Genomic DNA, 23,817 nt, shown 5'->3' on the forward strand with positions numbered 1-23,817 from the left:
ACTGCAGGTATCCCCACCCTTATAAACAATACAGTGGCATAACGACTGATCGGTTTCATATGCAAATTACTGTGAGTTTCAACAGCCATGTGTAGTATTCACAGAGGATTGGGGAAGAGTTGTAATCACAGCATTGTAAGATGGTGATAGATAAACTCTTGCCCCGTTGCCCCCCGGTTCCGGGATGGTCATTCACTTCACACATAGATGACCTCTTTGACTCCCCCATTCAAACCAGCGTTCTTCCCTAACAAGGATGTGCACTTGTACATTGCGGAAACCAAGCAAACACTGGTCAAGAGGACGGCACAACACAGAGGAGCTAACATGACAGGCCAGGACGCCACAGTCTACACCCATCTACAGGCAAGTGGCCACTCTTTCAAAGACTGAGGATGTGCACATCCTTGATAGGGAGGAACGCTGGTTTGAATAGGAAGTAAAAGACACCATCTATGTGAAGAGGGAACGACCATCCCTGAACATCTGTTGCCGTTGTACAATGCTGTGATTGCAACTATTCCCCCATCCTCTGTGAATAGTACACATTGTCATTGTAACTCTACTTAATGGTCACGGTAGTTTGCATATGAAACTGATCGTTGTTTTCAGTCTTTATGCCACTGTATTGTTGATACGGGTGTGGATACCTGCAGTCAGTTTAGACAGAAGAGGTCACTTTGATGAGTGATGAAACGTTTCTCTTTTTTTTTGGATCCCCCCCGCCCCTTTTTCTCCCCAATTGTATCTGGCCAATCCCCCTGCTCTCTGAGCCGTCTCGGTCGCTGCTCCACCCCCTCTGCCGTTCCGGGAAGGGCTGCAGACTATCACATGCTTCCTCCGATACACGTGGAGTCGCCAGCCGCTTCTTTTCACCTGACAGTGAGGAGTTTCGCCGGGGGGATGTAGAGCATGGGAGGATCACGCTATCCCCCCCCCCCCCGCACAGGCGCCCCGACTGACCAGAGAGGGTGTTATTGCAGCAGCCAGGACACATACCCACATCTGGCTTCCCACCTGCAGACACGGCCAATTGTGTCTGTAAGGATGCCTGACTAAGCCGGAGGTAACACGGGGATTCGAACCACCGATCCCCGTGTTGGTAGGCAACAGAATAGACCGCCACGCTACCCGGACACCCCTATGAAACATTTCTCTCAATAAATGTTGTGTCCAGATGAACTGATTCAACTTTCTGTGATTTCTTTACCTGGATTATTGAGCATAAAGACCATATAATATTATGTTATAATAGCAACACACCAATTCCTTTGTTTTGGCAGTAATTATGCAAATACTGTTGACAGCCACTAGTAGAACTTACATCAACAGAATGATCACAGTCATGCCATTATGGGATAGCTGCACTGTAATAGCTTTATAGCTGTACTGTAATAGCTTTTGTAGAGCTTAGAGTTGTGTTTTTGTTGGTGCATGTCTGACTGTGCACGCTTGTTTCTTTTCACCTGGCTGATTCAGGAGCAATGGAGTGTGAACTAATCCATCATCACACAACCCCTACTTGTTCATACACCCTCGCGCGCACACACACACACACACACACACACACACACACATGCACACGCGTATATGGAACCCTCTTCTACAGTTGGGTGCAGTGTCTTACTTGGCTTGGAGACTTTGTGCCTCTGTCAGACTGCCTTCGCTGGTTCCATCCAGCACGCCAAGATAGACACACGCACACACACACGGGTGCAAAGATAAAACCAACACATGGCCACACACGCACGCACGCACGCACGCACGCACACACACACACACACACACGGGACACTCAGCCTGTTTTATAGTGCAGCTAACCACCCAAGTGATGAATGGGGACCCTAAACCAAAGCCAGAAGAAAGGGGGTGTTACAAAGACACTAGCCAGCTAAATGCACACAGACTGGTTCGCCGGCAGGCCGCCCCATGTTGTAATCACCACATTACAGCACGGAGCTGACTGAGCACCAGGTCGGGTCTTCAGTGCAACACATATGAAAACATGCCACGCTGTCTGCCACTCGTGAAGTCACTCGAAGAAAGTCGACTGCACTTTAACACAGCTCACACCGTATCAACATATATAACAACATCTGATTATATTTGCAAATGTAGGGCGCCCGGGTGGCGTGGCGGTCTATTCCGTTGCCAAACAACACTGGGATCGCTGGTTCAAAACCCCGTGTTACCTCCAGCTTGGTCGGGCGTCCCTACAGACACAATTGGCCGTGTCTGCGGGTGGGAAGCCGGATGTGGGTATGTGTCCCGATCGCTGCACTAGCGCCTCCTCTGGTCAGTCGGGGTGCCTGTTCAGGGGGGAGGGGGGACTGGGGGGGATAACGTGATCCTCCCACATGCTATGTCCCTCTGGTGAAACTCCTCACTGTCAGGTGAAAAGAAGCGGCTGGTGACCCCACATGTATCGGAGGAGTCTGCAGCCCTGCCCAGTTCGGCAGAGGGGGGTGCAGCTAGTTTTCAGATAACAGCCCCTCAAACATTTCAGATCTCAAATTGTGAGAAATCTCACATCATATATTCTTGTTATTGTTAATTTAGAAAACAAAATTGTGTCTCGCAATGACAACATCCAGATTTCATCCTGATACAACACCACTGAAAGACAAACAATAATACTGAATTATTGCCCAGCCCTTCCAAACCAGGTCTAGCATGTGATGTTGGCTCAAACCAAACTTCTTTTAATCTTTGGACAAGCTCTTCCATCAACGGACGGTGGGGTAAGTGTTATTACCTCTGCAAAACTGACAGGACACATGGATAGAGTGGTAAGCCACACAAAAACCCCACCAAACCCGGACAGGCATCTAAACATTACCAGCAAAAACCACTCACACATGAACTTTAGCTTGACCCGCCCGGAGCACGACACACAAATCTAACTTCATCCGTCTGCTGCACCCCATCTCCGAACACTCCGTCTCCCCCCAACCCATTCCTGTCTACCTCCCATTTCTAATTCATCTCTTCTCTTCCGTGAAAGCAGAGGCAGTCTGTGTGTGTGTGTGTGTGTGTGTGTGTCTGTGTGTGTGTGTGTGTGTGTGTGAGGGCAGATCAAACAGTCTGGGTTTGTGTGTTTGCGTGCACGTGAGAGACCGTGCACCGGCGTCTGCACGTGCGTGTGCACCGCTGTTAAAGGGTAACTCCTCCAAGCAGGTGTTCAATTCTAATGACCTCAGCCTGCTTTCTATCAGCCCGCTAACAACTTCCTGCAGGGGCAGAGGCAGACAAGGCCAAACACAGCCCGGCCAGAGACAGATAGAACGAGAGAGAGAGAGGGAGGGAGAGAGAGAGAAGAGAGAGAGACAAAAGGGAAGAGGAGGTTATAAAAGATAAGGGTAGGTACAGGGCTGGGGAGAAGAAAGAGAGAGAGAGGGAGAGAGAGAGAGAGAGAGAGAGAGAGGGAGAGCAGGAGTGAGTGAGGGGGAATAAAAGACAGAAAAGAGCCCAGGTTCTCGTTTCATTCATGTGGCGTTTATGACTGAATGCTGTAAATCACCCGGTGGAGAATGAGTCCTGCACTCCATAGGCTGCCTCCCCTGGACAGTCTCTTTTCTCCAGTGTTTTGACACTTACTATTTGTCTACAGGGGGAAATAACCGAATCCATAAAACCAGACGACTCAAAACACGGGTCAAAAGAAGACCATGCTGGCTCTCTGGAAGGAGGCGAGAGCAGGAGCGAGAACAAGGAAACACATGTCACAGTGACCCCAGCCTGTCATGATAACGCGGACAGCAACACTTTTGTTGTGTTGCATAACCCCAAGGTGCTTCAATTCTTGATTGCTTTATGCTGATACAGCCACATGCCCACTCACACACACACATACACACACACACACTTGCTGAAAACATTGTGGGTCAGTGTGGACCCGGGTCATAAAAGAACTGGGGGGTCTTGCTGCACCCTCTGTTGACTTTTTTGTTTTTAAATGGCTCACAAGACAGTGGTTGTGCATCTGGTTTAGTCACTACATCCCACTCCTCCTGTGACTGCAAAGCCACCTGGTGACCACCAACCCAAAACCCAACCTCAGTCTGACCGTGAAGACTCTAATATGGCTTGAGAATCAATCAGCGCCCCCCCCACCAAACATAACACATGACAAGGACAGCTTCTTCTGCTTTCTGTCTGTCTACAGTACCAGACCTCGTCCCTGCCATACCATGCATTTTGGGAGGGAAACTGCAATATACACACAAACACTCTCTTGTACATCACATGGCTCATTCAGGCTTCCCACTCATGTGTCCTGCAAATCATTTTGCAGGACTTTCCAAGGACGTTTTCAGTGACTTTTGCTTGGCTATACATGACAGCCTCATCTCTCAGAAGGTCATATGATCAGCGGAAACCCCCAGTCTGTCCTGAAAAGCGCTATATAAATGTAATTATTATTACTGAGTGGCTGTTGCAGCCAGAAAAGCGCTGTATAAAATGCAACTTGATTGATTGATTATTATTATTATTATTATTATTAACATACCGCCCAATCCTCAAGCACGGATTGGACATATGGCTAAAAAAATAAACGTAAAAATATGGCTGAAAATATGCGATCTCAGCTACAAATTACCCTTAAAATAATATGCCATCTCAGTCGGTAAAAATACAATTTTATAAGTTAACTTTGTGATTTTCCATGACCTCAGTAAGATTTCCAGGACATCCAATCAAGTTGATCGTTTTCCAGGTGTTTTCCATGAGTGGAAAACCAGTCTATAAATTTCAAGGGTTTCCCGGATGCATGGGAACCCTGTAATTTTTGGTTCGCTATCACGTAAAGCAAACGGGATTGCATTGTTAACATGCAAAACATAAAATATTGATATGAAATTTGACTGACTCCAAGAAAAAAAAAAAAAAAGCACAAAAAGTATTATTCAATTTGGCAAGGCTCACTTGGGGGAGTCATATGAGAATACCTCAGGGGATGGCTAGGGTACAATCCATCTGCCTGCATGTCTGTACACTGAGAGTCTATGTTAAGACAGGCGGCTCCTTTCTAGTCTTCCTCTGTTTTACTGCTCTCCTCCACTCCCTCGCAGCTAAGACAGGTTTAATCCTACTTTAAACAGCAAGGTGAGGTCGCGACCACGGGGCTGATGGATTCGAACACACAGGCGCACATGAGCCTGGCGCTCGCACCATCTGGGGACAGAATGCAGCGCGTGCACATATGCATGCACGCACACATGCACGCGCGCACACATGCACACACGCACACACACACACACACACATTCATACATGCAAGTTCTGCAGGTGAATAAAAACTACCGTGCGCCCACTCTAAACACTGACCAGGAAAAAGTCAAGTACTGCGGCGTGCACCGTGTGTCGGCAGACCAGTGGACTCATATGTGTCTGGGAGAGTTGCTGTTTGCCTTGGCAACTCAGAGAGGGGTCAGCCCTGGTTTTCAAAGCTTGGTCGGTCAGCTGAGACCTCCTTCAAAAAAAGCCCCTAGCATTCCTCAGCACAGCGTCTCCGTGTGCGTTTGGTGTGTGCCTGCGAGAGTTTCAGAACGCCGGCGTCAGCCCACACGGTGACCTTTGATTGAGGCCTGCCTCTCTGAGTTCTTGAAGCGTGCCCCACTTGTGGCGCCACGGCCAACACCGGCAGCTAAATCTGACGTCTCCACCTCGACACACGGAACGTTACCTTTTTTCGAACGAGTGAGCAAAGGCAAACATTACTGACACATAACTGATAAATACCTGCGTGACATAATCTTCAGGGCAAAACCCAGACCCTGTGTGCACCCGGGGCCATGTGAGCTGACAGTACGTTAGCCTGCTAGCCTAGCTGCTTCTGCTCAAACCAGGAACAGGTTGCAGGAACAGAGGCTGCAGTTGACAGCGCTCTCTCTCCCTCTCTCGCTTTTTCTCCCAAAACCAAAAAAATCCCCCAAAATTCTGTCCCCTTTTATCTCTCCCTCCCTCCTCCCTTGAGCACAGGGACTAAACTCACCCACCCACACCCACACGTACACAGACACACGCGCGCGCGCGCGCGCAGACACACGCGCGCGCGCACACACACACACACACACACACACACACACACACACACACACACACACACACACAGAAAGCTGTAAAAGTAGCCTGCTGTCTGAATCACAATGACTGGAGCAACAGATGGCTGTCAACTCACCCCCTCCACCTCCCCTGTTCCTCGCACCACATCCTCTGGCCCAGCTGTCACTTGGGGCCCCCTGGCTGAGGGGGGCTCTGACGCCAGCCTCCCCTGAGCTGGGGACAGCTGCTGCCGCCGGGGAAGGCAGAGATGCTGTGGTGGGGTGGGGTGGGGGTTGGAGGTGGGGGGGCATGCATGCACCCCACACTACAAATCTCCCTCTGTCTCCACCATCGCTCTCTTTGGCCACGCTATCTCTCTCGTATTCATCACAAGTAACTTATCCGACCCCACTTTTACAGCCTCCTGCTACTCATGCAGCCTGACATCCCCCCCCCACCCCCCCCTCTCTCAACTTACCATCGGTCATCCTCCACCTGAATGCCTATTGACTGGAACTTGGACTGTTCCTCGGTCGACCCTGCTTCCTCTGGGTCCACCTATAACAACCAGTGTGGGGTGAGGAGATGAGGGGTGGGGTTTTGTGAAGTCAGGATAGGGGTGGGTGGGATGGCAGTAGGTAGAGGAGGGGTAAGAGAGGTGGAGGAGGAAAAGGAACAGTCAAATCAAATGTCAAAAAAGGAAAACTCAATTTCAAAGCAATTTCACACCTCCAGCCAGGACAAGTCTCTGCAAAACAGACCTGGATCCCTATGGAGAGGCACTTGCGGAGTGCGTCCCTCTGCGCCTTCGTGTCGGCGGAAACGTGGGCAACAGTGGACGTGGTGGCGGTGGCTGTGATGGTGATGGTGCTGTTGGTGACATGCTGACTGGCAGGGCCGTGCACCTGGGCGTTGGCTGCCTCAATGGCCGCCGTCAGGGCCTTCATGCTGTCGATGCTCTCTGTGGAGTTGGACAGGCCCGGCTGGGAGCTGATACCGGTCCGCAGGCCGCTACCCCCATCCATGTAGGCATCCTGGGCCGACTCAGTGCTACTCTGGGCTGTGATGGATATGAAGGGTTTGGAAGGGGTGGTCCGCGGCGGGACCGGGGGAGGCGTCTTCTTGTATGTTGTGATGCATGATGACACTACAAAAAGGAGACACAGGATGACAGTTTTTTTTTAACATTTTCTTTTGCTACTTAGTGAAAAAGTAGTTGTAAAAGAGGGCTGGTTTACTGAAATACATAGTACAAGATGAAATATAATGTATAACAACACTACTACCATTACTACTACCACTACAACTACCACTATCACTGTCTCCAACTATTATTATTTCTACTACTGCAATTACTATCACTAATGTTACTGCTATCACTACTACTACTACTTCTAGTACCACTACTATTGCTATCACTATCACTACTTTTATAATTACCACTACCACTACAACTACTACTACCACTACTTCCACTAGCACTACTACTATCACTACTGTTATAATTACCACTACAACTAATACTACCACTACTTCCACTAGCACTACTACTATCACTACTGTTATAATTACCACTACAACTAATACTACCACTACTTCCACTAGCACTACTACTATCACTACTGTTATAATTACCACTACAACTACTACTACCACTACTTCCACTAGCACTACTACTATCACTTCTCCTCCTACTGCCATAAGCCACAATAATCATAATAAAAGTACAAGTAGAGGTAAGATGTACACATGTACACATAAAGCAGTTTTCAGAATGCAAGTGGGGAAGTATTCCTTTACAAAGTAAGAGTAACAGAAAAGTCACCGACTGCAAATAAGCCAACTTTTTCTCGGGGAAGGATCTGAGCGACACCCTGTCCCTTTACACCGAGGGCTGAGATCCCGCAGGCGACTTGGACAGTAGATTAGGGCCAACTCCACCAAACCACAGCCAGACTAGTAAAAGGATTAGCATGCTCGCCACTTGACCCACTGCTCCAGACGGTGAAAACCGCCTCATTACCTCACCCCACTAATTGTACATTACCGGCAATGGTAATGGCCGAGCTAAAAATATCTCTGCGTGCGTATGTGTGTCAGTGTTCCTTGTGTTGTTTTCGTGGACAGTCGAGCGTAATCACAGCCGACAGACCAAAACAGCGGCACGGCGGAGGGGGACGTCGGTGCTGGATGAAGCAATGCCTTAAATCAAAGCTATTTTAGTACCAACATGTCATTTGTACAACTTACAGTGAGATTTTAAGTGAAGGTATTAAAATGTGCATCACTGTCAGTCAGTTAAAAACACTAAAGGTACCAGTCAGGGGCATCCGGGTGGCGTGGCGGTCTATTCCGTTGCCTACTAACACAGGGATCGGCGGTTCGAATCCCCGTGTTGCCTCCAGCTTGGTCGGGTGTCCCTACAGATACCATTGGCCGTGTCTGCAGGTGGGAAGCCGGATGTGGGTACGTGTCCTGGTTGCTGCACTAGCGCCTCTTCTGGTCGGTTGGGGCACCTGTTCAGGGGGGAGGGGGAACTGGGGCGGAATAGCGTGATCCTCCCATGTGCTACGTCCCCCCGGTGAAACTCCTCACCGTCGGGTGAAAAGCGGCTGGCGACTCCACATGTATCGGAGGAGGCACGTGGTAGTCTGCAGCCCTCCCCGGATCGGCAGAGGGGGCGGAGCAGCTACCGGGACGGCTCGGAGGAGTGGGGCAACTGGCCAAGTACAATTGGGGAGTAAAAAAAAAAACAACCCAAAACTCTTTAGAAAATAAAAATAAAATAAAGGTACCAGTCAGTAATGCTCTCTCTCTCTCTCTCTCTCTCTCTCTCTCTCTCTCTTTCTATCGTTCTCTCAGGTTACAGCTACAGGTTAGACAGCTGCGCACAGACAAAGAGGTCCCTCACAAAACAAAAGAAAAAAGAAAATGAGTCAGTAGCTTGTGAAGAGTGTACTCATAGTCAACGTAAAAAAAAGAAAATAAAAGCAAAAGCAAAACAAAACTAGCTTGTCTAAAGAAACAAACACAACATGTTGGACGGCATCATGCCCTGGACTCCCCTGTCCCTTCCTGGCCACCATCACCTAAACTAGGTCGCTCTCCTTGCTGTGCAGGGAAACTGGGGCAGAGAGTTTCCTGGATCCCTTTAATCCCTGCAAAAGACAAACATACTACCACGGCGAGATCCCTGACGTGTGACGGCAGCCGACTGCTGCCGGCCACACCCTGCGGGAGGGCAGCAGCCGCGTCTGAAAACCATTAGATCGGGGATCCTGTTTTCTTTTCGCATCTCGCTACCCTCAGCGACCGCGACAGAGGCCTCAACGCACCGGAAGTGAGCAGTCGGCTGACTTTACACTCACTCGTCCTGTCGGCGTCAACCTCAACGCGCACACGCCGCTTCGCCTTCCCCGGACGGTCCCAGGCATGACTCCTGGTCAGGTTTTGACAAGTTGAGGAGCGCATTTAGATGGCAGCGAGATCGTGGCGAGATTAGACGGCGTTCACTAATATCGGAGTATCTGCTAGTCGTGTGATGGGTCAGCCAAGTTATAAGTCCTGTTACAAGACTACCACCCTGTCATCGATCATCGCCGTGACAACCCTCCCGACGCCAGACGTCTTTCTTTCCGACTTAAATGCACAGGGCTTCTGAACATGCCTCGATATGTGACACCGACCCGGAGGTCAACAGCGACACACACATGAGGCTAATCTCTGAGGAAAAAGTCACAGAGTACAAACCAATGGGAGAAGAAAAGAAAAAAATCATGTTAATACACACACACACCCTACACACACATCACACACACACACACACACACACACACACACACACCAAGGGGGAGGGAGAGGTCCTGGCCTTCTCTGCCAGCCGGGGAGATCGAATGTCAGCCCTTTCAGAGCTGCTATCCCCTTAAGTCATCTAAAAGTCACTTATTGTGTGCGCCGATGTGTGTGTGTGCGTCTGTGTATGTGTGTGTGTGTGTTGCTCTCGGGCCGGTGGAAAGGGTTAACGAACAGAGGGTTTTCACGCATATAAAGATCGGTATGAAACAGTAGACGACGCGCCGTGCCCCACCTAGCTGTCACTGCAAGGGCCCGGACGCACACACCATCGAATGACAGGGGGGGCTTTGAATGCCAAGACAGGTTAAGTAAACACACAATCAGAAGTCCGAACATGCCCACACACACACACACACACAAACACAGACCACTCTCATCTACACAACCCAGCAAAACGTTTCAAACTCCAGTGACCACATCAGTGGAGACCACAGAACTTCCTGCCACCGATGCACTTTCCACCCTTCAGAGAGCGTTGTGGACGACGGCCTGAGTCACGCCACAAACGCCGCCGGGCGTGTGTGTAGCGGTGACATCATCACACACTCGGAACAAAACTCAGGGAAAAAAAAAAAAGTCCTGCAAGGTTGTCAGATCATAGCAATAATAGAATTTTGTGTTTGAACACAACACCCCCTCCCCAGGAAAATTAAAAGATAAATTCTTCCGAGTCCCTCTTCTCCTAGCTGCCCACAACAACACGCCGCCGCCGTGGCAACGAGGGGGGAAACTGTCGAACAAAACAGTTGTCCAGATAAGACAGAGGCCAAGTTTCCACACAGAGGAGAAAACAGTTTGATGTTCTCGCAGCCATGAAGGCATGATAGCATTACAACCCCTGGACCTCCCAAGCCACCCCCCCACACACACACACCGCCACTCCCCCCCCCGACACACACCGCCACCCCCCCACACACACACACACAAGGACACACTGTTTGCCAGACAAAATTCACAAGGAGGAATGTGACACTGGATTCCAGCAGACCCTTAAGAGGGAACATGGAAAACCCTCTCCACTTACACACACATATATATATATATATATATATATACACACACACATATACACATATATACACTCTCATGCGCACATGGCGTCCCACTCTCGCTGCCGCACGATGTCCAGCTCATGCCACTTTGATAACATAATGGAAGAAAAAGAAGGAAGGATATAGCCGACACACACTCTGGCATGAGAGAGAGAGAGAACGTTCCGGTGAAGGAAGGCTGCCCTCGCTTCATTTGGAGAGCGGCTGTGAGGAATTTGGTTTCCCTCGGCTCACAGAGGTAGGCGCAGCCTGCTGGGAGCATTGTTATGCCAGAGGGGAGAGGAGTTTGTGAATGACAAAACTCTTAGTGGCACTCAGCCAAATCCCTCTTTGACGAATGCTTCTGAAGTCCCATGCCGACAAGTTGGTGTGAATAGCTATCCTTCTGGCGGACCCCCCACCCCACCCCCCCACTTCTCTCCCTCCCCTGAGGGGTTGATAATATCAAAAGACAGCCCTCCTCTCCTCCCCTGAAACAGGAAAAAGAAAAAGAAAAAAGAAGAGGTCTCCATTCATTTCTCCGGCCCTCGGAGAACAAAAACAGACGAGCCGGTCGACCCCTCTGGCTCCGCTGATCATAGTATCCCACTTTAACAACCGTGTGTGTGTGTGTGTGTGTGTGTGTGTCTGAAATGTGTTTATGCACATGCACGCACGTGTAGGGGGGGGGGTAAAAAAAAACCTTTATACTACCACCAAGGTCATGTTACCTAGTGGACAGACTGAAGGCAGGGAACTGCCTCGTAGTCTTCAGTGTGTGCGTCTGTGTGACACACAGAGAGAGGGCCACTTCAGAGAGCAGCCGGCCAGCCAGCCAGCCCGGCCTAACGGGCCGGCCAACAGCGTCGGGCTCCCCCATGTGGGGGCCGAGGGCAACTCAACCGCCAGCCCAACCGTTAACAAAGGCCAGGAAAGGGGGCGGCTGGTATCAGGGAACACTGACAGCTGAGCCCAGCTGCACTTTGTTTGGGATGAGGGTCTGCCAGAGGGGAGAGAATAGTAGACAGACAAGAAGGGCTGGTGTGTGTGTGTGTGTGTGTGTGTGTGTGTGTGTGTGTGTGTGTGTAGGGGGGACCGAAGGAGAATAAGGAGAACGTGAGAGGGAGGGTCGAGGCTACAGAGTTGTTGCCTGGTTCCGTCTGTTCTCTCTCTCTCTCTCTCTCTCTCTCTCTCTCTCTCTCTCTCTCTCACACACACACACACACACACACACACACACATACACACACACAGCCAGCTGGACTCCTTTGTGATAGCGTCACCATGGCGACATGCAGCAACACGAAGTTTGCTGGGAGGCTTGGCGTTTGAACAGTGGGAGTCGGGGCGAAGCTTCTGTTAGCTATTTGTTTACCTTGACAGGGTACACCGCAGCTGCACCGGCGCTCGGCTAAACCGGCGAGCCACAAGCAGACGCAAAAAAAACCCCCCAGCAGGAATAATGGGGAGCAGCTAGCATAGCTGACAACCAGCCAAGTAAACACCGGGCGATTGGCACAGAGCGAGCGGTCAAGTGCTTGTGTATTAAAACTAAGTATCTACTGATGTTTATAGCCCACGGGGGCCAAGCACCGCCCGCCCCGGCCTGGGTGCCGCTGGTGGCTGAACGCTAAACCCTGAATTCTAAACTAACCGGTCTGTCCTCGCGCAGTCCACCTGTCGCTTTGTTGTGCAGTGACGGCGGTGCAGTGAAAAGAGTCCCGCGGAGTGAGGCCTTGGCACTGCTGTCAACAGCACAGGACCCAGTGTGGTACTGGTACAAACAAGGCGGGCGAACCGGCACACAATGATCACAATGCGCGCAACCACCTCTAGGGGAAAAAACAAAAATAAAAACTCTAAATTATGTTTCCCACCTCTACCTTCAAATCCTGCCTCCAAGTAACTTGCATCACCGTGAAAGTATTTACTTTACGTCATCAGATCCGCCGTTGCAAGAACCTTAAGTAATATTTTTGTATGGAAAAGGGGGGGTTGAGTTCAGATGTGTGATAGCGGCACTTTATAAACACACTTATTGGATAAAGGTTGCGTTATTAAACTATTAAGCACTGAACCAAGCGATTCTAGTTACTGTGGAAAAAAAAGGAAAGAAGCTTTATTGTGTTTCACAACGCCATGTTACAGAACGACTTCGGCGAAAACGCTCGCAAATGTGAAATTTGTCGCTCGAGTGGAAGGTAACTAATATACTACAGAGACACAATAAACCCCGCAAAAACCCCATTCAGTAGTGCTTTAAGGGTGGTCAGACAGCGCCTCTCACCTGAAAGTCTCTGAGAGCCCCTCATGTCAGTCTGCACTCCACAGCCACCGGAGGTCAGAGGTCACCGGGGAGGGTTTCTGCTTTCCAGATGCCTGAACTCTCTCAGACACAATAGCTCACTGTGTGTGTGTAAGCTTGTGTGTGTGTGTGTGTGTGTGTGTGAAGGTGGCAGTCTGTGTGAACTACGTCTTTTAAACGGAGTATATTTAGAGCTTGGAAATAGTGAGGGTTTTAGTGCTAGTGGGACCAGTGTTATAAACATCCTCTGGGCCCACTGGCTGTAGCTCTCTGAATCTACTGTGCTTGTCTGAATCACATTTAGATTCTTTTTCTTCTTGCGCCGGTGTAAAGCCTGTGCAGCACCAACTCATTTCTGAGCTTCAAGTTTGATGCTTAGTGCTCCTATCAGTACAAAATGTGTCAAAACAACACTAGAATAAAACCGGACTACGAGTCAAAACAGCGCTATCAACAAAGCGGTGTGCTCAGTGTGTTCTGGTGACACGAACCTAATGTCAACAGTGTGTAAACGCTCTCCCAGGCCTGTGTCCCCTGCCTCGCCGGATAAGAGCGTGTTTACAACTGTCAGCCAGCGCTAAATCTGGCAGGCGGTTGCTCTCTGTTAGGCAATCGATTCAATCCACTTAACCCACTTTCCTGAGTTCCAAGTTCAAACATAAAGCCTGGTTACCTGCATTCCTGTTTTATGGGCCCGCGCTCTCCTTGCCCTGTCAATCAGTGACAGGCAGGGAGAGACACGCTGAGCGAAGACACACCGGCAGAATGAAAACACAGGGGGGAAGGGAGGCAATGAGAACCGAGAGTTTATCAGCCTCCTTCTCTCTCTTATCTATCTATCTATCTATCTATCTATCTATCTATCTATCTATCTATCTATCTATCTATCTATCTATCTATCTATCTATCTATCTATCTAGCTATGCATTGCTACGGTTGCACAAACATTTGAAACCCATCATTCAAGAAGCCAAGGGCTTTAAAGTACCGCCCCTTGCTCACAAAATTGCATAACAGGCTTTCATTACACGCTGTCAACCTTTCTGACAGAGCCAAAGTCCATTTCCCCCGATGGGTCCCACCTTCATTTGGAAATAAACCAGGGCACTATTATTGCACATGCACTCCCAGGCTGTGCAACCACTTGTTTCAGATCCACCGACCACCTGAAAATAACTAGCACCTACTCTCAAAACTGTCAAATTGTCATCGCTGTAAACACCAGCTACATAACACAATCAGCACCGCCACTCGTAATCATCCGACAGTCAGCATCAATACTGACCCGTGCGTGCCGCCCTGAATCCTGCTGCAACACGCGGGGCTTTTAAGAGTTTGCTTGTAAGTGTTTCAACCACGAATGGGGGGCGGGGGGGGGGGGGGTTGGGAGATTCTCATTAGACCTGCCCCGCGGGGGCTCTGGGCCCTCTCCATTGTTCTCACCCAGGCCTTAAATCCTGGCTAGTCTGCAGGCACATTAGGAAACACATCACTCCTTTGTTTCTGTCCAAAAGACCTGCTCACAGGGAGGTGAGAGGGACAGGATATCGCTGAGTGACTCAACGTCAGGGGAGGTTGAAAGAGAAGAGATGGGAAAAGAGAGCGAGAGGCCCTGTTTACACCGAGCTTTAACATGTGTCTTGGGGTGATCCGATCACAAGTCGACAGCTCTAAGTACAGGTGTGAAGGCACCCAAGACGCACCGAAGACACATTGAGGCTGTTCACACCGGGCATCAACGCCTGTCTTGGCTGATCCGATCACAAGTGGACAGCTCCAAGTACGACTGTTCACACCTGGCATCAACATGTGTCTCCACATGGTCTTGAGTGAACACTTGTGATCGGCTCTCACTTCCCCACTCTATATGCAAATAAACACACACTGTGGTGGGGGTGGGGGTGTGGTTTAGCCTCGAGAGGGGGCGTGGCTCACGGGAGAGCGATGCACTGGTCCATGCGAGTGAACGAATGAAAGACATTATTAAATAAAGCCCACGATAATCGCCTAAAACCACGTCCGCCTTCATCGCTCCCCGTGGTAAGTGTCACAATCACGTAAATAAACAAGTAAACACGTACAGAAACGCGAGGAGAGAGGAGTCGAAGCGACAGACATTTAACGAAACGAGACATCCTCGCTCACTCGAGCCTCATTTTAATGCACCGTCAATTAGTATGACGTGTAACTGTCAAATTACGTTGTCATACAGAATTTGAAATGCTCTTAAAGAAATAAAATATAAATCATACCACATCCCAGCGGCACTTCTTCTCTTTTATTTCCGTTCCACTTCGTTGTGAAGCACAACAGGTTCTGAAAAAGTGCTGTGTAAATAAACGTTACGATGATGATGATTCAGATCTGCCTGAAAGCCTTCAGACCCCTGACCTGATATATTGCATTTAAGAAATAGTGTATGGGTAAATAGTTTCACATTATTACAACGGCATGTCGCACTAATGCGTGTCGCACCAGACAGAGACAAATACTCCGATGAGGTGAATTAACTGAGTGAATTAGGAGCGCCAGGCTCCGATTGTTTGCCTTTCGTTTTGTGTTCAAAATACACTGCAAAAAGTTGAAACTCACGAGTTTGTAATTCTCAACCTGAACTTTTTCAGGCCCGACCCGATCACGTCGGTTCAGGCTCAGATTATTTAATTATTCCAGCGGGTTTGAGAGGGTCTGGCTCTGCGCTGCGGTGGACAAATGAACTGGAACCTGAAGTTTAACTTGAAATGTGCAAGCGGGCGGAGGCTTTTCCACAGTTGTGGGTCTCACGTCTGTCAGAAATTACAGACGAGGTAAACAAAAAGAAGAAAATGAACCCAGAGAAGGCTTTGGTGACCGCCTAGTCAACTGACGTTGTCTTCCTATGCAGAGGATGTCAGTTGACTAGGCGGCCCTTCAATGTGGCCTGGGGCACACGTGTGTTTACATTTCAAATATGATGCGGACAAGCGCATCCCAGGACACCTCCGAATGTGGCCTGAGTGATCGGATCTCAAGACGCACCGAGCAAACATTGGGTGTATTCACACCTGTACTCAGAGCTGTCCACTCGTGACCGCCTCAACCGGGACGCATGTTAACACCAGGTGTGAACAGCCTCAGTGAGATCTGATCCAAATCCAAAATACTGGATTGGGCTGGCGGTCTGAACCAGCCCAAATCCATTTTTATTTGAGTTATCCAGACTGTATCCAGATTGATTTTAAAAAGTCTGGACTGAAAAAAAAAAAGCCATATGATGTGCGATTTTTGCAAATCAGATCTAAACCGTATTTGGAGTTGGGTTTGAAATGCGATTCCAATCGGATTTCTATAGCTGTGTCTCAGTCCGGATGCTCTAGCTGCCCAAATTAGATTTCAAACTGTCTTTTGCGTCACTCACAACATGGATGGCACCACACCTGTCGCTGCACAGTGAATCCCACCAGGACTGCAGCGTCACGCTGTACACCAGCCTCCTCCATGGCCGAGTTTGTCTGCTGCGACTGAGGAGTTCTGCACCGCGACTTGACAGCACGAGTGTTTGGAGGGCGACATGATGGATCTCCACTTCTCAATGCTTCCATGTTGGTAAACCGCGTCACCGGTGTATGTAGTTACTCCCGCCTATGTCATTACCATAGCAATGCATGCAGATAAGTTGGCGACGTCTGGACACACAAATCTGATCTGTTCACTTGCAAATAAAAGTGTGAACAGTCTGTCTTAAAGATCTGATTTGAGAAACAAATCTGATTTAACGGCAGTCTGAGCAAAGCCTCAGACCGCATTCGGAGGTTGTCCTCGCCGCATATGGCCACATTCTTTTAGCAATGTGTATGCGAATGTGTCCTGGGCCATATTGTAGGACTCAACTGATGTCCTCTGTATAAGTGGAAGTACAAAAAGCCCATTACGGGTGCCTCAAACATGTTGGGTGATTTGGTTTGCCTGGAATATGCCAGGGAATAGACTCAGTCTGTATTGTTTTTATTTTGCCTGCGCGCCAAGGTCTTTGCAAACTTCTTCTTCTTTTAATTTCCTGCAGACTAGGCACAGGAAGCGCACTGCTGCCTCCCACCGGTTAAAAACAACATTTGGCCTTTGCAAACAGAAATGATGTTTGTGTTTATTTACATACAGAGCGGGGGAAGTGAGATCCGATCACAAGCGGTCACTCAGGACGCATGTGGAGACACATTCTAGTGCCAGGTGTGAACAGGCTCAGAGAGAGAGAGAAAACCATAACTAAATGCCATGCCCACACAAACAGATAAATCTGAAAACGCATCTTATTTTCTCTGTTTTGGTCTGCCGTCCACATTTAAGATGGCATTTTTGACCACCAGAAACTGATCTTTTCTAAAACGCTGGTCTATCGTCGTAGTGTGGACCCCAAAAAATACGCTTTTTGAAAACGCTGACGTATGATTGTCATGTGATCGGCAAAGAGTCGCCGGCTCAAGTGGCCTGTGCATGCTAAACAGAAGAGACCTGAGCATTTCTATTATTTTGGTGTTTAAATGTGGCTGGCAAGCTTTTCAAAAGCAACCTGAGAAACTTTTGAACCATTTTCAACATAAAAACAGTGTTCTCTTAATTCTCCAGATTAGTACGGATGTAACTTGAGAGAGAGAGAGAGAGAGAGAGAGAGAGAGAGAGAGAGAAAGGGTGAACAAGTGAGGTGGGGGGGGGGGCAAGAGGGAGAAAAAGAGGATAAGACTGGATGAGTTTGCCGTGCCGTTTACCTTAGTTCCTGTATTAACATTCCAGCTGCTTCATGGAGCATAAGCCTGAGCGTTAGTCCTAATGCTAAAGCTAACATGCCCACGCATCTCACGCATGCTTTCACTGCAATCATTTCCCAGGGCCTTGCTCATCGGCTGAGACTGGCTACGTGTTGGAGGTGACACACTCCGTGTCTTGGAAATGACAGCACAGGCAACTGCAGCAAGCATGCCAAAACAGAGTCCTGCAGGAGAGCGAACGAGTCTTACTCATAGCCCAAATCTGTCTTTGTTTGAGAAAAATGTGTGACTAGGCCTCATAAAAGGCCAGTTTACGCAAGTATGTGTCAACTAATTAAAATGAGACCCCCAGCGCGAGATGGAGATGGAAATGGGATGGAAATAGAGTTAGAGAGGGAAAGAGTCAAGCTGAGTCAAACTGCGTGGTTGGTGCGACATTCTCTTTCACTAAGTGGTTAATACAGGCCTCTTAGGGCTGAGTGTACACCGGCTAAAAATACACCCGGCAACACAGCTTTTAGCATGGTGTTGCCACCTCGCTGTCACCAAGTACTGAACACCGTTGTCTGATAAAGAGGAGTCATGACAGACTGTCCACGAGAACTAAACGTGTCAACAGCCTCAAGTCCAGTACAGGGAAAATACTGCCCGCAGAACAATGGAGGCCGGGACAGAAAACAGGGCAACATGCACTCTTCTATCCGTACGGGGGTGGGGGATAACCTGCATATGCAAACAGAAACACACACCGAGCCAGCCCATCTAAGAGGAATGAAATACAAAGCTGATGTCATGTCAATACATGAAAAATCACTGCTCACTGCAGTAGCTATTTACATACAAATGCAACCATTTGTGGTCAAAAGTTCACTCCTTCATCCCCCTCACAAAGAAGGACACACTGAGGCTGGGTCAAAAAGCCCCCCCCCCCAAAAAGACAGAAAAACATAAAACTTGTTTCTCAAAATTTACTGGGCAACAACAGCAGTCAGATAGGGGCAGAAAAGCTGGCCTGTTGTCTTTAGAAGGGTTTGTGTGCGCTCTCCCAGCAACACCATGAAACGTCAGTGTCGGGTGTCGTTTCACGGTCCTGGGGTTTTTCCTCACATTCCTTCACCCCTCCCCTCCTGTCTCTCTCTCTCTCTCTTGCTCTCCCCTGTTTGACATTCTTCTTTGTCCTGACCACTTGCACATGGAGGGGAAAGGAGACACTGGCGGCTTAATCCCCAGCCAGAGGCATGCTAAAGCCATCTGGGCCCAAAACCAAACGTCAGGACTGGGTCTAGTGTGTTAGAGAAAGAGAGAGAGAGAGAGAGAGAGAGAGAGAGAGAGAGAGAGAGAGAAAGAGAAAGAGAGAGGTTGTGTATGTGTGTGTGGGGGGGGGGTAGGACAGAGGAAGGGAGAGACAAATTGTAAGAGGCGGATGAAAAGTACTTAAACTTAATTTCTGAGTTAGTGCATTGTAACTGGAAAGCTTTCTTTACCCCTGAACTCTGTGGAAACTACGGACAGCAAACTATAACTTCTGCTGACGTCACAACGACTCCCTCACTACTGCAGTACGACGGTGAACATGTGACTAATTCTCTTCCTCAGTAAACTTATCTTAAAAAGTGTGCCCGCTGCTGGAAGTGGATAGATAAGATAGAGAGAGAGAGAGAGAGAGAGAGAGAGAGAGAGAGAGAGAGAGAGAGAAGAAGAAGAAGAAGATGTGAGACACTAGTGGAGGAACAAAGGGGGTTCGGATAAAGAATCCAGGCCATCCTGATGTGAACTGTCCTCTTGCACTGACCCGGTGACCCCGCACATCCTGTACGAAGGGTTAGATGAACCAGTGGAAAGATGAGATGGCAGCACGGTGTGTGTCTGCATGTATGCGTGTCTGTGCAGCATAACATCGTGTGCACCAGACGAGACAGGCGGAGAGAGAGAGAGAGAGAGAGAGAGAGAGAGAGAGAGAGAGAGAGAGAGAGAGAGAGAGAGAGAGAGAGAGAGCGCTCTGTGGTTATATATGTAATTAGATGCTGTGGAACACAATCTGTCTTTCAGGTGTGATTTGTCCACACCCCTCTCTCTTCTCTCCCTGTGTGTTCACATCCACTCCCTGCAGAATCTGAAGTTGGGGTGGGGGGCACAATGCTCTCTCCAGCATTCCCGCTCTCCTGCCGAGAGCACTCATTTGTCTGCTGCATTCCTTTGCCCATTCATCTCTCTCGCCCGCTCTCTCTCTACCCCCACTTCTGGCCAGAATAAACCGTCTGCTTCTCCTTACAGGGGGAGGGGCGACTGTGTGTGAGTTCCTGTGTGTGTGTGTGTGTGTGTGTGTGTGTGTGTGCATTTTAAAATCTCAGAACAGAATCAGTCCCCTCAAGCACAACCTCCTTTTCCCCCCTTCCCTCTTTACTTGGTTAGTGAAGCAGCAAAGCTGAAAGAAAGTGTGTGTGCATGTGTGTGTGTGTGTGTGTGTGCATGTGGAGGGGGCTATATACATTCTTTCTCCTTCTCTTGCTGCTGTCTCTCGGTGTGTACCAAGGGAGAGAAGTGGCTTATTTTTAATGACTGGTTAAAAAAAAAAGAAGGCTGGGCGTCCCCCCCCCACCCCCTCTGCCGCTACTCACATGCAGGCCTAGTCACCAAGACACACACACACACACACACACACACACAAACACACAGGGACTTCACAGAGAAGTCTTTAATTTGGCCTCCCACACTGCTCAGCCCAAACCACCCACTTACAGCCACTTTCCTCAGGCAGAGCGAGGGGAGGAAGCACAGAGGTTGACATTAACATCAACTCACGCCCAACCTCCTCTCCGGAGCACAGAAAGCAACATGGGAAAATTCTCAAGCTCACACCGTGTCTGCCGAGTAAAATTATCCCGACCTAATTCCCCCCCCCCTTTCTTTCTTTTTCTTCCCCTTAAACTTCCCGCAGTCGTCAAAGCAGGCAGAGCAGTGAGCTCACATATTTTAAAGAGGCCATCTTGTTTCCGGAACACAACACAGCCGGCGTGAAGGAGATTTAATTTCGCCTGCTAAAACTCCCCCTTGAAGTTTTTTTTTCATCCCCCCGGGGCTTTGTGTTTTGAGCGAGTCCTGCCCTGCCCAGCCTTAACATGCAGGAGCCACTGGGATCATCCACAGTCAACACCAAGGAAATCCTCCCGGGGCTCTGTTTTCCCTCCGCCGTGTCTCTCACGCCAAAAAACACGGATAGGAAGAGCTAAAAGGATGAGGTCTCGTAGGCGGATCTCCTATTAGGCCCCTGCCGGGCAGGACTTCTGCCGTCTTAACCGGCCTGACACGCGGCAGATGGGGGCCGTTCACATTGAGAGTTTAAGTCTTGGCGTCTGGAAAAGTAGTTCTCGGAGCGAAAGGTTATTGAAAACGTGGTACTGATTTCTTCATTTCGATAGGAAATGAGTCCCATGTGTTCTGTGTGTATCTGAGTGTCAGAGTACCGTGTACCTCCTCCTTTAAGTGGTGGAAGACAGATAGCGATTGAATGTCAGTGTGTGTGTTTGTGTGAGTGTGTGTGTGTGTGAGAGAGACAGACAGACAGACAGACAGACAGACAGACAGACAGACAGACAGAGAGAATAGTGAATAAAGACATGGAGGGGGTGCTGCATTGGCCATGTCTTGTATCAGCATGAGTTTACTATAGCCCTGCCATCTCCTCCCATTTTCTCCAGTAACACCCCCTTCCTCCCTCTATACCCTTTACTCTATGTACCTTCTTATGAACAGAGAACAGACATTAGGCCACTAATTTGTAATAATCTGCCCAGGGACCACAGATGAAAATTGGCTCATTAGCTAACTCCGGCACATTTACACTGATGTGGAAACCAAAGTGTTGATTAATGTGCACCGCTCCTGGCAAATAAATAAACAAGTAAACAAATAAACAAAATAAACAGGAGGAAAAGGGGGTGAATGACATTCTCCTGCCTACACTTCCTGTGTCAAGAAATCCAAACGCTGCTCTTCCTCCCCGAGAGGCTGTAATCAAAGCATTCCAGGCGTAAACAAGCAAGGACCAATTAAGTCGTAAGCAAACATAAACACCTAGCTGCCTCCATGCAAGGCTGCAGGTCCCTAAAGGTTTATCCCACTGTCTTAAAGTGTGCTTTGGAGCAAGTTAGGACAGGAAACCACGGCAGTTTCCAACCTCTCGGATTTGACAATGGATTCGACTAAGGGTAACAGTGGCCAGTCATCTGCATTAGCATCTATGGTCATATGACATCAGATTGTCATGTCATTCATAGCCTTTATCATGTTCAACACTTGCAAGCTTGAGCCTTTTCCTCAACCGCTCGCATAATGAGTAATGATCCGGGGCTATGATGACCCCTAGTGGAAGATCACAGAACGCTGAGTCGGTTCATCTGGACACGTTTACTGAGAGAAACGTTTCATCACTCATCTAAGATGCACCAGAAATGGGCTCACCCCAAGGATCGGGTCCCCCAGCACAAACAAAGCCAGGATTGCCATGACTTCTACATCGGGGAAACCAAACAGACGCTGGTCAAGAGGACGGCGCAACACAGGAGAGCTAACACGTCAGGCCAGGACTCCGCAGCCTACACCCATCTACAGGTCAGTGGCCACTCTTTCAATAATGAGGACGCACACATCCTTGATAGGGAGGAACGCTGGTTTGAACGGGGAGTCAAAGAGGCCATCTATGTGAAGAGGGAACAACCACCCCTGAACTTGGGGGGGGGGGGCTAAGAGAACATCTGTCACATCTTACAATGCTGTGATTGCAACCATTCCCCAATCCTCTGTGAATAGTACACATGGCCATTGATACTCTAGTTAAAGGTCATGCCCTTAATTGCATATGAAACTGGTCGTTGGTTTTGGTCGTTATGCCACTACATTGTTTATAAGGGTGGGGATACCTGCAGCCAGTTTAGACTGAAGATGTCACTTAGATGAGAGATGAAATGTTTCTGTTGATAGACGTTGTAACCAGATGAACTGATCCAACCTTCTTTGACAGTGGCTAGGTGGTATCCCAGGATGGGACATCAGAACCCTCTTTTACACTTCCTCCATATACAAGTTCACCACTACAGGTGAGACGGGGGAACCCGTAGCACACCCATGCCTCTACCTATAGTACTGCCCCCTGTATGCGATGTACATGGACTGAAGACACAGCTTCAGCAGCAGACACACTTGGTCGGTGTTACGGGTGGTCCTATAGCTATTGGGGTTGTTTTGTAATTTAATACAGACTACTACCCTCACTGCTTCACTGCAACTATACCCCAATCCTCTGTGAATAGTACACATGGCCATTTGTAACTCTAGTTAATGGTCATGGCAATTTGCATATGAAACTGATCGTTGTTTTCAGTTGTTATGCCACTGTATTGTTGATAAGGGTGGGGATACCTGCAGTCAGTTGAGACTGAAGAGTCACTTAGATGAGGGACGAAACGTTTCTCTCAACAAAACAAAAAAACAAAAACAAAAAAAAACATGTCCAGATGAACTGATTCAACTTTCTGTGATTTCCTTACCTGGGTGATTATCCAAAGGAGTTGAATCAAGTGCAACTGGACTTGGTATATATCCGTCCAAGTCCAGTTGCACTTGATTCAACTCCTTTGGATAACCATGACCTGGATGAATGAGAACATTCACAGACATACCTGGGTTATTGAGCATGCAACCTAGTGGAAGATTTTATATTGCAGCACAACAACTTGCTTTTACCACCCCAGGCACCTTGGGTTTTTTTCCCTTTCTAATTTAGGTAACAGGAAGAAACGGATCCACTTTAAAGATCAAATTCATTTTAACCCTAAATATGA

The 23,817-nt window shown here is 48.8% G+C and overlaps 1 protein-coding gene across 2 annotated transcripts in view; it reads right to left on the minus strand.

The window, feature by feature from the left end:
• Nucleotides 1–23,817, minus strand: part of LOC130129683 (disks large-associated protein 1-like) — an 84,301-nt gene that overhangs the window by 4,878 nt on the left and 55,606 nt on the right. For both annotated transcript variants that reach the window (XM_056299269.1, XM_056299270.1), the window contains 2 exons: nt 6,806–7,191; nt 6,523–6,602 (listed from right to left, as the gene is read on the minus strand). In XM_056299269.1, the coding sequence (XP_056155244.1) occupies nt 6,523–6,602; nt 6,806–7,191 (466 nt within the window). The remainder of the gene's footprint in view (nt 1–6,522; nt 6,603–6,805; nt 7,192–23,817) is intronic.

The sequence above is a fragment of the Lampris incognitus genome, chromosome 19, assembly GCF_029633865.1.
Source record: "Lampris incognitus isolate fLamInc1 chromosome 19, fLamInc1.hap2, whole genome shotgun sequence".
Classification (NCBI taxonomy): domain Eukaryota; kingdom Metazoa; phylum Chordata; class Actinopteri; order Lampriformes; family Lampridae; genus Lampris; species Lampris incognitus.